This window comes from Corvus moneduloides, chromosome Z (genome assembly GCF_009650955.1).
Source record: "Corvus moneduloides isolate bCorMon1 chromosome Z, bCorMon1.pri, whole genome shotgun sequence".
In the NCBI taxonomy this organism is placed as follows: domain Eukaryota; kingdom Metazoa; phylum Chordata; class Aves; order Passeriformes; family Corvidae; genus Corvus; species Corvus moneduloides.
The window spans coordinates 69303332-69322034 of NC_045511.1; the positions used below are offsets into that span (position 1 = coordinate 69303332).

The window sequence follows — 18703 nt, forward strand, 5'->3', positions numbered from 1 at the left end:
AAAAGGGGCAAAACCACCTTTTACTGGAACCCCTGATTCCTCAGTCACCCAGGGCTCCTGAGCCCATTGCTGAAGGAAACAGACAGAGGAGCACATCCAAATACCAAGACTGCCTGAGAAATCACCAAATACCTTTCAGAACATCATTATTTGGGCTTCCCAAATAACTCACTTAGTCATGTGTAGCAGAAACAAACACCATTCCCCTACAAGAAATCTGCTAAGCAGAAGGAAGAGAATGAGAGAACCACTCTACAGGAAGAATCATCACCATTCTTGAATCATTCACATCATTTTAACACACAGATGGTACAACAAAGTTCTTACTTGCAGAAGTGGTGAGCGCAAAAAATTTACTGTAGAGTAGCAGGCAGATGCAGTCTGTTTTCCAAGTACTCTGACTTCCACTTAAGTATCTGCATTTAACAAGAACAACTGTGCCTACCCAAGCAATCGTTTGAATGAATTGAAGACAGCTTTCAAGCTAACAATCCCTTTTTCACCCTCAGTCAGTGAAGTAAAAAACCCAGGCTGCAGACCATCTTCAAAGCTGAATTTTATGAAATTTTAGGGAAATTTATGTTATGTGAAAGCATATTTTCCCTTATTTTTGCTGTGTACCAAGATTTGCACATGCTGTTATGGCCAGAATTTCTTAAATATTAACCCAAAAAAGTGCTCTACGGTGAAAGACTCCATTTTGTCAGTTTTAAAGAAATCAGGTTTTATGTTAAATATACTTTAGATGTAAAACAAATCAGCTTTGTTTCATAATGATTGTAATGGCAGTCTAAACTGAAAAGCATTCTGTATGGGGATGACCTATCTGCAGCTTTTCAGACTTGAAAGTCAGAAAATACTGGTTTCAGTAGTAGATTCAGCTCATTCAGCCCATGGGAATGGGGAAAGGTGGGGGTGCTGCTGGTGTAAAATCAGTGAACAACCATCCCATTAGTCATCCCAGTCCTGTCAGAGTCTAGTCCTATGAAACCCAGAGGCAAAAGTCTTCATGGCCAACTGAAAATTTTCATATTTCATTTTATCTTTCAAGGTAGTTTAAACTACTTTGGTAGAGAACCTGACACATGAGAATTTCATGAAAGAAAGGTGTGCTTAAAGCATGTATTTTGTATTGGAGTTTGAATGGAAATCATTGCCAGGATGACATACCTGTATCTCAGCACAGCAGGGCAAACTCTCATAGTACTCCCAGTTCAAGGCAGAGCCCTAAATGAACTCTGACACTCCACCATAAATCAACAGTTTCTGAGCATTATAATGCTCATTTCATTTTCCAGTCTTCTCTTCAAATTTTTGAGTGCAGTTTATTTGAGAAGAATAACTCTTCATCTGGAGTCCATGAAAATGTTCATTTCTGAAGGGCTGAAGGATCAGATTAAACTTTGTTACTTCCCAGCACCAGAAAGTTCTAACACAAATCAAGTATGTAGAAAAGGCCAAATCAGGGATAACAGCCTTCTGCATTTTCTTTGAAAAAGCTAAAGGCAAGGAAGAATATTCTCACTTGGCTTTCCTCTTTGCACTACTCACAGAAGCACAGTGTGGCAACTGGGGAAGAAAGGATGATTTTTATCCTGTGTCATGTTATTAGAAGGGTGACCCCAAGAAGATACACAAGAAGAGAGTTTAGCTGGAGAAAATGAGAAATTGACAAGCAACCTGTAGCTGCAACTAGACATTTGTGAGCAATGTTATCTGTTATCTGCAGCTGTTGACAGAAGTTTGACCATCTCAGAAGAAGAGATGTGGAGTCAGTGTGAAAGTAAGAGCAGATGTAAAGCATCTCTTCTGAGCACCTCTGTGGGAAAGGAGGACACCACCAGCTGGGGTGCTGACAGTGCCTCAGAAATTTCTGATGCCCAGAGCATCTCAGGTGTGGGTAAGCACAGAAGAGAAAGGCTGCTCTGCACAACTGCTGGAGCTCAACACACTTTCAGACTCCTTCACCTGATGAGGCACAGAAGAAACCTGTGCATCCACTGTGCCCTGGCTAGTGCCAAGAGCACTTGCACCACACCAGATGAGTTACCTTGGGGTACCCAGCCCACTGAGCTTGAAAACAGAGACAAGAGACAGAATGAAGCTCCCAGAATCCAAGGGGAAATGGTCAGCAACATGCTGCTCCAAAGTCATTGAAATGTGGTTCTTCATGTCATAGTTCGGCAGTGAAAGCTGCAGCATTAGGTTTATGGTTGGATCATAGGATCTTAAGGTTCTTTTGTATCCTACATAATTCCTTCATTCTATCCAGGCATTTTATCATCTCTATTGGGCTTCAAGAACCATTATGACCAACAGCTTCCAACCCTCTTTGGAGACATTTTTTTACCTAAATTTGGAATGCTGTGTTGTCCATCACTGATAGAAGATGGGACAAACACTTCCAAAGAAAATAAGAGTTACATTAGGCTTCTAAATATCCACCATTGATTTCATCTCCATCAGTGCACCTTCTTTGGTGGTTTCCATTCACCTGACAGCAAAAGGAATCACAAAAGTCACTACACATTAAAAGCTTGCCACTTACCCTCTCATCCACCCGAGGTGTGCCTGGCTGCACCTACACGTGTGTGTACACATATGAATTCACGGCAGATAAATGAATTATAGAGCATTCACAAGAGCACCTTATTGCTTCAGGGACAATGATAAGCATGATTAGTTTCAGTCAGCTGTTTTACCTCCTAGCAGTTAAACAAAATGGAGTGTTTTCTACAATAAAACTGATGTTGTAGTGTAAGGTCACAGATGAATGAAGAGACAATGGAAGCTGACAGAAAGGACTAACAAGCCAAGGAGCCATCATTCAGATTATTGATTAGTAGATACTGAAAGACCCTTATATAGCTTTGTCAGGCTAAATGGCAGTAATTTAGGCACAAATTTCACTGCCCAATAAGAACAATATATTTTCCAGCCTATGCCAGCCACATGTACTTCTCTTACAAGCTATACAAAAAAATTGTTACATAAATAACTTCCAGAAGCACTGAAAAACAGTAACTTGATGCAAGACTCGTCATTCTCATTCACAACTCCCATACCAAAAACTATATCTATAACAGAAAATAAATTTTCTCCATTTGCTTATTAGGCTGGAACTAAATTTCTATCCCTCAACTTCCCAAAATGGTCTGTCCCGTGCACAGTTTATCGAAAAGAAAAGTGAACTGATTAGTCACTGCATGAGGATTCAGAATAATTTAACAATTTTTGCTTATCTTTAGTCATGCACATTTCTCTTTTGCTGGACTTAAAGGAGCTAACACCATGTGGTCAGATGTAAAAAAATAGTAAAAATATGTGAAGACCTTCACCTTACCCAAACTGTGCTAAGGTACAGTAAAAGGAAGGTGTAGGATGAAACCTTGCAAGGATGAACATCAGCTTCTACAGCTTCACTCTTCCCTCAGATCTACTGTTGGGCATGTGCACCAAATGACAGGAGAGTAACATCTTACCTGTATTTCACCACCTGGAAAACATTCTGTGTTGAAGGTGATCTCTTCATCAAGCACAGAATGACCATAATACACTGAAAAGTGGCTGCACGATCATTATAAAATTTCAATTCTGTAAAGATTTTGTGTCTACTAAATAGACTATGATAAATCTGATGTTGAACAAAGTGAAGGTTTTCCAATGCTAGAATCTTCCTTTACTCAGAAGACAGATGGGAAAAAAAAAGGTCTTCAAACCTCACAAAAAAGAGAGAGTGAAGAGGCAGAAGGCATCATGGAAAAAAAAAGATAAAATGACCAATAACACATTATAGGAACTGGATGAGACACAGTTAATTGATTAACCTGAACTCGTGGATGCAATTGCTCAAATTAAAGCAATATCTAAACTCTTGTACAACACTTACTTAGCCTTTTTAGACTAAAACAAAACAAATGTCACAACAATTTAAAAAAATGTTAATCAGAGGGAACTGAAGGACTGTACTGTTGGTCTATATTGCTGAAGTCATTTAAAGCTCTAAGAATATGAACTGCGGATATATGGGTACATACATTAGCCTGGGGAAGAGTTAATGTGGCTTCTGTAGAGAGAAACTGTGTGTCAAAATCACAGAGCTTCTTTGAAAGATTCAGCATGTATTTGGATATAAAGTAGGTTTGATTGATTAGTCTACTTGGATTTTCAGAAATTACTTGACAAAGTCCCTCAAAACAGGTGCTTGAAGAAACCACAGAAGGCACTGATGAATTAGTAGCTGATTAAGAGATACAAAACAGGGAAGGAATAAAAGTTTGGAAGTTTGGTTTTCACAGTGCAGAGAGGTCATCAAAAAGTCTAATTGACCAGAGCTGGTGTCTGCTACCCAAGGAGCCAAGATGTAAATGAGGTGAAAATAGCTGGTTGAGATTTTTTTATAATCCAATTTATCCATAAGTTGATGCCTAACTGCAAGAGGAGTCTACTGAGATTCAGTTATGGGGTATTAAATGGCAGAGAAAATTCACTGTGAATAAATATTAAATTATGAATACTGAACACAATCCTAATTTCATGTATTAAACAGAATATTGGCCTATTACCACAAGAAAAGACATCTTGAAATATAGACAAAAATAACACAAATCAAGCCTTTAACTAGAAGGGAAAAAAAAAAAAAAAGGCAACCCAAAACCCAACGACTGTTAAGAGGTATTAAGCATTAGTCCATGTATAAATTCATTGGGTGAACATCTCCCCTGGTTTATCTCCATCTATTCAAAAATCTGCTGGGCACACTGCTTGGAAACCTTCTCTAACTAACTTTTTTTATGCAGGGAGTTTGGACTGGATGATCTGAACAAGTCCCTGCCAGTTCTGTCCGTTCCATGATTGTGTGTTACACCTCAAGCACTGCATGCAAATTTACATTACTATTTTGTTACAAGGAACAGAGCTAAAGGTTCAGATTTAGCTTCTGATTTCTGGAGGCTGAGGGACTGCTCTGGGCAAACATCTAAGGATAGATGTACCCCTGTCTAGGCATATGTTTCTCACTACAGGTGGGAGACAAGATACTGGCCCAAACAGGCCTTTGATCTGACCCAGCACCGCCATTCTTACGCTGTAGAAATTCAGATAACTTAGGATGACCAGTTCATTTGGAATTGTATTGCAAACATATATGTATGCTTTAGTCAGTAGACTCTGAAGTGGCTGAAAGTTCTGGAAACAAATACTGCGTGTTTCCGAACAAGATGTCTCCACAAGCAGAATGGAAAAACATCCATGCTATCATTAGAGTCGATTCTTTCTGGAAGGCAAAGTTAAGTTTCCTTTAAACACTAAAACACACATACCCAGTGCACTGCATGCCCATCTCTGAGCGCAGCAACTGCAGTTTAGGTACATTTTCCACCAGCCAGGCACTAAGGATGTAGGAGAGTACATCGGCCCCCGAAGACATTTTGATTTCAATTTGAGATAAGAATATGGCTAGGAGAATCTGGCTGATCCTTTGGTTGTGTCAACAGATCAATACTGAACTCACTGCTACCAACAAGAGGACACTGAAAATCAATGCAGTTATTCTGAAGATAACTGAGAAGAACTCTCCTGAGTCATCAAGACAGCTCCTGGTAACATGGGCAACCATGTCACACAGTCTCTTCTGCAAAATTATCACATACCAATTTTAGGCACAATTCTCGTCTGTCTTGCCCATATTTAAAAGGCTTACAGATGGTTACAGACTTTCTTCTAAATTATAATTTTTATTGTAATCATGGTCAAGGTAGTTCTCTTTTCCCTTGCATGCACAAGGAGTCCTCAAATATAAGTGAAATATTCTAACTCACAGGTGTGGTCCTCTGTTGGAGGACTACCACAACCAACCACCTGGGAGTAAAAAACCAATTCCTCCACAGTATACTTTCAGACGAAATGCTTACAAGTAAGTTTAAAAGAGGTTTTTCATAATACATACGAAGGCAAGTGTTTTACGTCAATGTTGCTGTCACCTTTTACAACTACAACTATTATGCTGGATGGATAAAATAAAAGGACATATCAGGTCCCAGACAATTCACAGACCCACGTAATTTTCAAATGCCATATTGAAACATTCTTTTTTGTTTGACAGACTTAGTGGAGATGAGTCCTTCCACATGCAGCACTTGATAAATTTATACATATTTAATCCACATTTCAAAAACAGGAGGAGGAATATACCTATCTGCATACTGAAACTTAATCTACTGAAACATCAACATTTCTGTCAGCTTCCTGACTAGCACACCAATTATATTATTTGGCAGCCATCACACAAAGACAGGTGTAGAGTGACCAATTTTGCAGCTTCTGAAGTTGTGTCCATTAAATATGTGAAGATTATTTCTTTCTCTTTGCATACAGATGATTGAGAACGCATTCTAGTGTTTTCTCTTTTTAGAGAAATTTCTCTTTTTAGAGAAAACACTAGGAGCTGGGAGGAGGGAAGGTGAGAATAGACTCCCCTAGTTAAAGGAGCTAGGAATCACCAAAGGAATATAAAAGAAGAGATTCAGCCTTGTTATGGGCAATTCTGCAAGAATTCCGATTTTTTTCAGTTTCAATTGGAGTGGAATAATGGTATAAAGGGGAAAAATTTTATTAGCCATTTGCTTCTAGGATTTTTTTTCTCAATCTCAAGAAAATTTGCCTATGCATCTAATCTTCATCAAAACTTTCCAGAAAGACACTGCACATTACTTCAGTGTTTTTGCTTTTCTCAGGCATGCGTGTTTCAGCACTATGCCTTTGGTTGGTTATACATCTTATTTAATATTTGAATTATTGCCTTTGGCATAAACTTGGGAGTATGCTGATTCAGTTTGCTGATGATAAAGGTGCGGAGGCATTGGCAGTGCAGCAGAGGGCTATAATACCAAAAAGCAAAAGCCTGTACTTACTGCCTGGGGATTAGGATCACAAGAAAAGGGATAAAATTTCACTGCATTAACTGCACAGTCATGAAGTACAGACAAACAACAAATCTCATCAATTGCAAACAGAGAAGGAAAATGGAAAACATAGAGTTTGGGCAACAAAAAACCAGACAGCTATAAGCCACCATGACAGCAGCTGTAAAAAAGGCAAATGTGACCCCATCCCATTCAATAATGTTAATGTTCTTATTAGAAAAGTCTGAGAATTTTGTATCTGGAGGCAGTAGACAAACACTGCTTCTGTAACCTCTTTATGTTCCAGTAGGGAAATAAGTCATATGAAAGCTGCACCACTTTTGATGTAGCTTGTAAAACACAGTCCAAGCAAGAACCAAAGAGAGAAGATGAGAAGAGCTAAGAGGGACCTGAATCAGAACTCTCAAAGCACCATCACACACTATATTAACTTACTTCATACTTAAAATCTTGTTAGAGTGAAGAATGTTTTTAATGAACACAAAATGTAAAAGGGTTTGAAAATTTTAATTCAAAACTGTTGAAAAATTCCATGGTGTGAAACGGTCCCTTATCCACAACGTGTAAGTACCTTGATTACTCATTCTAACTCAAAATAAAGATAAATGCCAAAATATTGAACTTTATCATGGGATGAAAATTCCAGAGTCCTCAAATATGACAATTAACTATTGCAAGGATAAGAATATGTGGATAAAACAAGCTTTAGCAGGTAGAGCTCTGAAGAATTACATATGGTCTTCTAATGGCCACATGCCATTGTGGTTGACTAACACATCTTGCTAATCATTATTATTCTATCTCGGCTGTGACTACAGCAAAACACAGGAAAATGCTATTACTAGGTATTCAATACAGTTGAGACACATGGCTCAAAAGAAACACATGGCAAACTATTCAAACAGGCTATCTGGTATATATTTATTGTGTTAGTTCACAAATAGCAAACATAACCAGTTCACAGAATAGGGACTGACAAGAGAAAGAAAGTAAGATTTTTAGGGCTATTTATGTGAAGAATAAATTTCACCAGCCCTAATTTAGACAGTCATTTGCAAGGGAAATACATCTAATATGATTTTTCCATCACAAATGACATTTCATCTTTTCTAAAGTCATGCAGGAAAAGAATGTGAAGAGGTTAAAATATTTTGCTTTTTTCTTCTAATACGTGTCGCATGAACAATAAAAATAGACTAGTATGGATGAAACCATCTGAAATCATTGTACAACAACATGAGCTAGCGTACTTTAATTAGACAAGCTGAATATTGAAATGGTCAAAACGATGCCATCATGCTGAATAGAAGGTGACCAAGGGTTTCTTTCTCATTTGAAATTAATGATTCTCTGAAAAGAAAAGAATATTCTCTTTATGTTACTGCCAATCAAATCAACTCTGTGAACAACTTTTATAGTAATGAATAAAACTGCCTTTTTCACTCAGTTTTATTCCTGCTGCACCTACTTTTGAATACTTACAATATAAATTATGAATAGAGATGTGATTTGAATTCAAACTCAAAAAATCATTTACATGCATATTTATTATGAAGGTAATACGGAGATGGAGATGGGTTTCACCCCTACAAGTGTCAGAGAAAACAAAAATGCTAGCGAATTTTAGGATCTCTTTCACCGTGGATTTTCCACTACATATTGACCCCATTTGGAATTGATTACTGATCTTACTTAGAATTCATCAGCTACTAATTTTAACTACTAAACTCTATTCTTGTTTACAGTTAACACATTTCTTGAATTGAAATGCTGTGAAGGGAGAATAAGATAGAATTAATTTACCAGTCTTCCTCCTCCCTGCACCAAACAAAATTATTGCCTTTTCAGTGTCATAAGTGTTGCTCCAACATTACTTTTGGTTCTAGTAGGACTTTTTAAGACTAGAATTTTAAGACTAGATTAACTTAAGTTAATCCTCTGCCAGTTAGCTAACAGGCCAGTGAACAGTGTGCTCCACAAGCATCTGCAGCTTCCAGTGAAAAGGTTGCAAAGATTCCCAGAAAAAAAAAAAAAAAGAAAGGTGAGGGGGAGAAGAAAAAAACCCACATCTTTATTAGGTTTCTTCCTCTGATCGCCTGAAGCCTAAAGTCATTAAACAATGTCATTAGTCATTTCCTAGTGGTCATCAGTATCTACACCATAAAGTATTGCTTCCCATTACAAAATCATCTTTCAACTCTTTCGTTTTTAATTTTACTGTGCTAGTCAGAATATCATGAGGGTTTGGAGAGAATGTAGAGAGAAGGATCACTCGCTGCACCCACAGCATCAGGCGGGGGGGGGGGGGGGGCATTCAACAAAGCATTCAACAAAGCTAAAAACATTAATGTACATGTAATTTACAGCTCCCTGAGCTTAGACTATGATAATGGCGTCAGAGTTCTCAGCATGTCTTCATTCAGCTTTAACAAGTCATTATTGCACAACATGGGAAGCTGACAAACATATTCTCCATCAGGAAGACAAAAAACCAAACATCTTGTAAAGCACTATACATCAGATCAGAACTGTGGTTCATTAATCTAGAAAATATGTCAATAGGTTAAAAAATGCATTCAAAAAAAGCCTGTACTCATCCATGGCAGACACTCTCAGGGCCTTATAAGCCTTAGCAAAACATCAGTTTTTTCTGCAAAAGTCTAAAGCTGTGTAATACCACCACATTAAAAAAAAAAAAAAAAAAAAAAAAATCAAAGTGTGCCAAAAGCATTGAAATTTTTTCTGGTCCAAAGCATGTTCTTAAAATACTCTCATTGATCCACAACATTAGGCTGGTGCTGGACACCTAAAAAGTCAAAAACCAGCAAATACCATCTTGTATTCAGAGAGAATCTGGAAGAGATGCATTCTCAAGTTTGAATAAAATTCAAACAACTAATCACCAAAGAACATAATAGCTAAAGATCTTATTATCAAGTGAAAGCTGCACAATGTAGGGCCAGCCTTCCTTATATGGGTACAGAAGTCAAATCTTTTCAACATGGTGTGTTTAATTTTTTTACAGATAAGTACAAAATAAAATCACATACCACATTCTTTGGCACTGTCAGTGTGACTCTGTTAACAAGGACTATTAAGAGAAAATCAATATGAACATTATTTCAGAAGTACTTGAAGATAATACCAGTGGCAGCTGGTCTGATTGACTATCCCTCCCTGCCACCTCAATACAAAAAGATAAAAACAAGACATTTGTTGAACATTCTTATTTGTGTTCTGTTCTGCTTAAGTCTGTGGAGCAAGCAGGGTTGTCTTCATTAATAAAATCACACTAAATTGAGTATACTAAGATGCAGTATTTGTACCCAAAGGCAGTGAACCTGGTAGACATGGGTATGCTTTAAAGATCAAACGACCGAAAATAAGTAAACATATTGGTGTGCTCATAATCATCTCAACTGTGAAGAAAATATGAACATTTGCAAGAAGGAAAAATTATTGCGGGGAAAGGTGTGGAGGGGAACACATACATGGCCCTGTTTTAGAATTGACAGCTATTCATTAAATCCAAGCGAGGTGTTTTTTTTCTTTTCACAATGCTTGGAGACAGGCCAGGGGAGAGATGTACCACACGTTTCTGATGAGGAGGGTCTGGGGAAAAGGACTGTGGAGATGACATCAGTTCTGAGATAAAGTTGGAGTTCTGGCATCTTATCTGTGGCATATGGATGCTCACAGCAAGGTATGCATTGGAACACAGACTATATATTTTTTGAAGGGCATAAAATTTAGTGGTTTGTTTTTAAGGCTGTGAATTATGACTCTTGGACTTGCTTTTACCTCATCCCCCACAAAATGCCATAATATATAGATAGTAAACTGTCTAAGAGCAGAATGTTTTATAATTATTTTTGCTCCTCAAGAGGGGTCCCATTTCCTTCTCTTTTACATTTTATGTTTCTTTATCTCTAGCACAGATAACCACATAAATGAAAGGAGGCCAATTTATAATCTACAGCAGTATGTTGTTCAAGTGATTACTTTTACTTGCGTCTGAACTAGCACACAGTTCAAACCATGGAATTTGGTGGATCACTCCAAGTAATTTCTCTCTTCTTGTTCCCTGAAGATGAAATTCAAAGAGAAAATCTTCAGTTGCTACAGATTGAGTGGTCACTTGCAAAGTCATATTGTTGCAGGGTCTCCTAATTTAGAATTCCTTTACAAGGAGCAAAACAACACCTCATCAATCTATATCACAGGGCAACAGATGCAAATATTGATGGTCCCCAATTGTCCATGTGTTTTAACAGAGAGTAACCTATGATAGTAATGACATTGACAATGAAAGGCCAAATGAAGGATTGTTAACACCAAATGTAAGAGAACTTCCAGTGTATCAGTGATTGGTTGTAAAAGGTGTCATTCTTACCATTTTTTTTTAAATGGAAGAGGTACAGAAATGATAAATATCTGGAAAGACATTAGACAAACCAAGAGCAAAAAGCAGCATCAACATTTGGAAATAAATGGTTACCCTTTCTCAGAATTATCAATGCACTGGAAAAAGAATATTCCTTGTCAAATTACTGATTTTTCAGATAATAAAGGTTTGCTTCTTGTGAACAGAGGAAGTATGGTAAGAATACCTAAACAAAGAAGAAAAATGTCCAAGTTTCTATGTTTAAATTCTGCTTCATTGCAAAAGCACAAGGAAGTATATGTTCTTCTTTTTTTAATACAATCTGAACTCCTACTAATGGTTCATTCATATTGTATATATATAGATGAAAATAATACTCAAACCTTTGCGAGTTTTTCCACACAACATGCAGTGTCAGAAGATTGCTTTTCCGAAGCCCAGTCAACCTTGTGGATAGCAGAAGACCACAGAAAAATTGCTCAGGTTTACTGCAATAAAGCTGGCTCAATTAAAGGGCGGGGAATGACTGATTTTTAAAATTTCTTTATTGAACTTTTCAAAAAATACTCAGGAAAATAAAACTTCTTTGATCTGAGTGACTGAAGAGGATAGTTAGCCCTTTCTAGCAAGTATTTGAACTTCCATAGATGGGGCAGAGGCTACTGCAAACTGCTGAGTCTTTTTTCACTGACCATCACACGTAACTGGTGGTCTCTTAAAGTATGGCTATTTACTGTGTGAGCAAGCATTTAAACATCTCTTACTGGAAGAATTCTACCTATGAAACTGTATGCATTACAGTCCCTTACACAACAGTGTGCACACTTGGACACACAAAAAAAGACACAGTGGAATGAACACATAATGTGCTTCTGATACCACAGAACTCAGTAAATTTATCTGCCCAGAATCACACAGGCTTATTCCACAATCACACATAGGAAAGTGCTTCCAATTGCACTTGAAAATACTTATCTGATTTCAGATATTCTCTCTTCAGCAAGACTTGGACTTTGATGATCGTGGTAGATCCCTTCCAATTCAAGATATTCTATGATTCTCTCTTTAATATGCTAAAAGAATGACTTTGTTACATCCTACCTCTTGCAGACTAATGCAATGTTTTTGAAGCATGACAATTCTTGTATTAATACAAATTATATGATTATCACTCCTAAAACCAATCTGTGTAAAAAACTTTTTCAGCATTCTTAAGAGTACTTACTTCAAGAGCTATTCATATTCTGTACTAGAAATATAATTTTTCAAATTAGAAAACACTATCAAAACCAGTGACATAAACGCATAGTGGCTGACAGAAAAAAAATCTTGAAAATCACGAAATAACTGTTCTCTATCAAAACTTTTCATTATTAATAGCTCTTTTTTTAAGTACGAGAAAACTGTTAAATTTACACAGAATGATCACCCACTCATTTCAGATATTATTTACAGAATGGTAAATTTTCTTTCACTGCTTTTTCGACACAGCTTTTTATTTCTGAATCAACCAGTTGTTGAACTGAACCAGACAAAACTGGGAAAAAAATCACTCCCTGCATCCACTAAAGAAATTTAGTTGTCAAAGCCTGGGCTATTCACTACAAGTTCTCGTTTCTGGTACCCAAGTGAGAAATTTCATCCTGCCTTCTCTAGCTATCTCCTATTTTCCTGCCTTAAAGCAAGGTCCAACTACAACATTCCCAAATGAGGCCTCAGACCCACCTCTTCAATAACCTTCCCTACGGGCAGGGACTGCCAGAGGGAAAATGCCTCCTGCTTGCCTGAAGGCATGAGGGTAAAAAGCAAGTTGCAGTTTGTGGCACAGGCAAATCTACACTGGCAGTTTCTACTCAAAGATAATTCTCATCCTGATTCCTCTAAGGACTCCACGCTCTCACATTCAGACAGCTAGGACCATGCGCTGTCTGTCAGTTGCACGCCTGCATCACTTGGGAAAACCCTCAGGTCCACTACAAAAAAAGTCACAAGCAAGTGAGCAAAAGTGTTATTGAAGGAGGGACAGACCTACTTTATATGCACCCTAAAGCACAATGAGCAAGTGATTTTCAAAATAAACAGGGCAAAGAGGCTGTAAAACAAATTACTTTTGAGATGAACACAAAAAGGAACCTTTTTTATTGAAGGGATGGAGGGCAAAATAATTGGCATGCTCTCAAAGCAAAAACTATTTGAACTTCAAAGCATCAAGTGCAAAACCAATCCACTTCTATAAAATAATGCTTTTATCAGCTTGACAAAGAAGTTTTAGCTTTGTTAGCTTAAGTCAGCTAACAAAGGAGTTAGCTTATTTCATCTACTACTGCCATTACAAAAGTAGATGTTAGGATGACAGCTCTCATAAATAGGATTGACAGAGTAAGGCGTCATTCTGCACTCTGAAATCTTGAGTTCAAACCGTACACTGGATTTAAACTTTCTCTGTGCTAAAAGCTCAAGGACATTAACCACCTATGATTCAGCTCACACTGTAAATCCAATCTAAGTTGCCAAGTATTGAGAGCCTCTCAGTCTCAGGTCTTCAGCAAGGATCACACAACTGAAAGACTGCCCATGCAGGAAAAGGTAAGATTTGGAAGATTTATCATTCTTACAAGAAAAAAAGTGCCAGTAACTGCCCTGTTGAGTTTTGGTTCGGTTTTTGTTTGGGGTTTTTTAAAATTATTATTAATTTAACCTTTGAAGTTGAAAGAAAGCCCGAAGGATTTGATTGGAAACACTTTCGTCTGCTTTTGACCACTTAATAGATTTGCAGTCTGCCTACAATAGTAACATTAGACAGTTTCAACTCAGATAGTTATGTAGTTAGTTAGGCAAAGAGGGTGCATGGCAAGTAAAATGCCAACAAAGAAAATTTCCGTTTTTTGTAATATTGCTGAGTATCAAAAAAATCACTACTGAATTTCTTCTTCACTCAAACACCATATTTAGACCCTGAATTCAGAAACTCTGTACCAAAAGATGCAGCAAGGGTTATATAAGGCTAACGAAAGGTTTTAGTCCCTAAGGAAACACAAGTTTAGAGTATAATATTTTCAACATCTTTTTCCAAGGGAGTGTGGAAAATAAGCTTTTAAATTAAATACACTCAGAAGAAATTCCAAACTCTACAACTGATCAACTTTGCAACCTGTAAAACAAAGATGTTTTTTAAAACAAAACACAAAATTTCATGTTTACAGCATTTTGAGCCCCACTTATACACAAAAACCCTTGTAAAAAATGTACTAAGAGGAAAGTGATCTAATCAGGGCTTCAGTGGAACATAAAAGTGGAATAAAAGAATGAGAATAAAAGCCTGTATAGCCCAGAGTACTAACAGTGGCCAAACACAGATGCCTCAAGAAGAATGTAAGAATAGAGCAAACTCCTGTCAACGCTGTCAGAGAATACCCTCAAAGCTCTCAAAAACTTACAGTTCAGTAGTTAATATCTTCATGTTTAATCAGTCTTAATGGATTTCCTCCATGTAAACTTGCCTAGTTGCCCATTAATTCCATGTAAGCTTCTAGCATCCATAGTATCCAGTGGCCAGGATTTCCAGCACACCGTGCTAAAGCTGCCTTACCACCTGTCATTCATTTTTGACTGGATACCCCATTTATTGACAGATAGCCCTAAGAGCCTGCATGAAAGAAATAAAACCAGCCAGCAAGTGCCTCTAACAAGATGTTCCATCCATGCCACATGTGCCTCCAGATACCTCTCCTAACCTCACTACAGGTTTTACTAAGGACAGAAGAGAACTAAATGGTTCCTCCTCCACACCCATTTTATTTATCCAAACTGAATTTCGTCTGCCATTTAAATACCCCAACAGTAGAGTGAGGTCTTTCTGTAATTCTTCATAGGAAACACAATCTTTACAATCTTTAAAACCCTTGACAATTACAAAGACCAGCAAATATCACAGTTCAACCCCTTTATCTATGAGCATGTCGAGGAGCACAGACACCTGAACTGATCGCTGTGGAACTCCACTGTTTAAAAATGACTGTTAACTCTCACCTAAGCTTATAGGCATTTATCATTCTTCCTAATACGATCTTCTCCCTCTTCTTCCATGACTCCTTAGTTAGTCATGCAAGAATTATGGAGTAAGACATCTTAGGGATCTGTCAGACATTGCTTGCACAAGGGGCATTCCTTCCAAAGGGAAATTCCCATATTTGGCCACAGCTCTCTAAATGCATGTCTTTGGAGTCTGCCAAAGGGCATCTTTCAATCCCTGTATTTGCTAAAGATAATTTAGGACAATGTTTTCCTCTGGTTATTTCAGTATATTACTTTATTTACTGCATCTGAAGTGATCACATAGCCACATTATTCAGTGTCACCTAACACGTTTTCACCACCACTAACCTAACTAAACAATGAATACTTCTTTTTGTAGACATACTGAAAACCATATCCAAAACTAAAAGTTTGGAGACAGAGTTACCAAGAGAAAACAATACACTATTATATTACACTTGAGAACCAAGAGGGATTGTTGGATCTTCCTTATAGATTTGTCAAGATACACCTATCAGAGGGGTTCTGAGACAATCATCAGCACTCTGGATGTTGGCTCTGAAAATACCTCAAAGCTGGCCTTGGGACCTAAGGACCAAGATCTCATTGCCATACCCATTAGAGAAATTTTCTTGTTCTGTCCCTTCTCTACCTCTTAATCATTGATTAAGATGATTGTTTTCTCCTATATTGTTTTTGCTTCTGTTTTAAGTAAATCTTATTTCCTAGCTCTACCAAGGAGCAGTGCAGACCTAAAGGCTCACATCTCTACACTAGTTGGGTGTGGTTATCTTCCATATTCAAACCTTTTGTTAGTGTTTCAGCATTTACTCTCTCACCTTGCAAGGTAGAAAAATCCATTGCATCTCATCTTGACTCTAGTACTTTTTACAACATTAACTCTTCCTACCAAAATCTGAAGATTTCACATGTTAGAAACCCTTCCTTGTGCAATAAACCCGAGATGTATCACCAGTAGAGATTACACTTCAGCAAACCCCACGGTCACTATCACAAATGGTGGGAGGGCTCTAGACAGACCACAGAGTACTCATCCAGGTGACAGAGCTGGTATCAACTGTTGTAATTCACCAGCATTCTGCTTTGTTTCTTTTTTTTTTGTTGTTGGCTCTAGACCCAAAACCAACACAGCAATATTTTCTGCTTTACATTTTTATGCTTCTGCACAGGGGTACAGTGAAGTCAAGCATAAATGTGATAAGCATACATAAAACTATACCTATTTAAATCTGGCTAGGAATAGTAGCAACAGTGGGAAAAAAGTAGCAGCAGATGCTTAAGACCCAGGCAGCAAGCCAAGAATTATACTATATTGTATTTCTATCACCTTTCCTGCCCCTATCAGTTATGGTACAGGAAGCACAGGTATGCTTTGAAGCAATAACTTTCATTGCATGTCCTTTCTGAAAAAAGTATTCTACCAAGGCAACCATGTTATTATCTGCAAATTTCCCACATTCATTCAGGAGGTGTAATACTCTATCATTGGCAAAACTAACAATTGCTATTTGCTACCTAGTGACTTACACATTTAAGTCATATACTGTGAACCCTTTAAAAACCCCGCAATTTTCCCCTTTTTTGGACACTATTTTCTATCTGCAAATTCAACATGAACTAACAAAGGCATTAGGAGGGCAAAAATTATGCGTTAGATATAGCATTTTACACCAGACTTCAGTTTTTAAGAACCTGAAGACTTGGGACCCTTAAGTTGCTGGGCAGGAGCATCACCAGGGCAGTAGTGCAAAATTAATGAATGAAGATGTAGCAGCTCACTCGCCTACACTGCACCTCGATGGGAAGACCCTGCTTGCAGAGGCCTATTCACGGACTCCTGTCTCGGGTCGGAGTTTTGTCAGCGCAGGGTGCCGGTAATGGAGAGAGCGGCGGACGGTCTGGTATGAAGGGATGCTGCTAATGAGGCGGCGTTTCGGTGCTCCCGAAGTGATGCCCACCCTTCAGCCGACACCGCACGGGGGCTGGGAGCACACAGGTACCATGACTAGAAGCCGCTCGCTCGCTCGGGCCAGCGTCCGCCGAGCGGACCGATGCCTCCTCCTAAAAATCATTCTCTTCCCCCGGGGATTTCTCGGCTTCGCTCCCGGGGAGCTGTGATTTTTCCTTCGAAATCCTGTCCCTCGTGAAAGCCCGCACGGTCTCCCGCTGCCGCTCACGCACACCAAAGTTTTGCCGCTCTCGCCATAGCGACGCGGGCAGGGACACCCGGCCCCGGCCGCCCCCCGCCCGCCCGGCCCGGCCCGGCGCCGCCTCACCGTCCCAGCTCGGACTCCAGCTCGAAGTAGTGAGCCAGGGTGTCCTTGTTGGAGCCATCGATCCAGTAGTCGGGCGCGGCGGAGCCGGGGCGGCTGGCGGCCGAGGAGCCGGAGGAGGAGGATGAGGAGGACGAGGAGGATGAGGATGAGGAGGGCATGGTGACTTTCAGCATGCCGGGACGCCTGCCGTGGGCTGTCCTCTTCTCCGCGCCGGCTGCAGAACGCAGAGCGGCAAGGCGGCGGCTACACCTCGCCTCCCTCCCTCTTTCTCTCCTTCCTTACTTATTTCCTTCCCTGCCTCGGTCTCCCCTCCCTCTCCCCTCCTCCTCCTTCCCCCCGCGCCGCGCTGGAGCGGCGGTGGCGGGTCCCCAGCCGGGCGGGGCGGCGGGGCGGGGCCAGGGCGGGGCCGCAGGAGCCGCCCCGGGTGGGGAGATGCACCTCCATCGCCCCCCGCCCCGCTCCATCAGCCGAGCCGAGCCGAGCGGCATCTCCACGCCTGCAGCGAGAAACCCCCGGCGCCGGCTCGGGGCGGAGGGAGTGCTGCGAGTTCACCGGCACCGGGAGCGGGACACGGACCCGCCGGGGGACAAGTGCACGGGAGGAGAAATCGCATCCCGATCCGCCGGCTGTGTGCGGAGGGGCCGGGCAGGATGCGCAGCCCGTAGCGAGGTGGGCGCCGGCCCGCCATGCCGCAGCGTTTTGCCAGTTCCCGAGCGGGAGTTCAGGAATTCTGCCGTGAATTTGGCGAGGAGGGTGTGGGGGCTGAGGCTGAACAAGGCAAACAGCAGTGGGAAAGAAAGAGACTGACAAATTCTGGAACATGACTATAAAAATCCCCAAAACACGGCTTCCCTTCCCACCAGAGAACTAAAAGAAGCCATAGAGAAATAAAATTGCTGTGCTGCAATGCCACTCTTTAACAGGTTATGAAATCTGCAGGTTATGAAATGCATGCGAATTATACTAAAGCATGCTATATCCCTGACTGCAAAATCCTTAGCCAGAAACATCTATAGAAGGGTCGTTTCTATTGGTGTAGTGGCAAAATAAAACAGCAGCAGTTG

General features: G+C 39.8%; 1 protein-coding gene across 1 annotated transcript in view; it reads right to left on the reverse strand.

The window, feature by feature from the left end:
* CAMK4 (calcium/calmodulin dependent protein kinase IV) overlaps positions 1-17957 on the reverse strand; it is a 146979-nt gene extending 129022 nt beyond the window's left edge. The window contains exon 1 of the mRNA XM_032095631.1: positions 17640-17957. Within this exon, the coding sequence (XP_031951522.1) occupies positions 17640-17812 (173 nt within the window). The 5' untranslated portion in view covers positions 17813-17957. The remainder of the gene's footprint in view (positions 1-17639) is intronic.
* Positions 17958-18703: the final 746 nt, after the last annotated feature.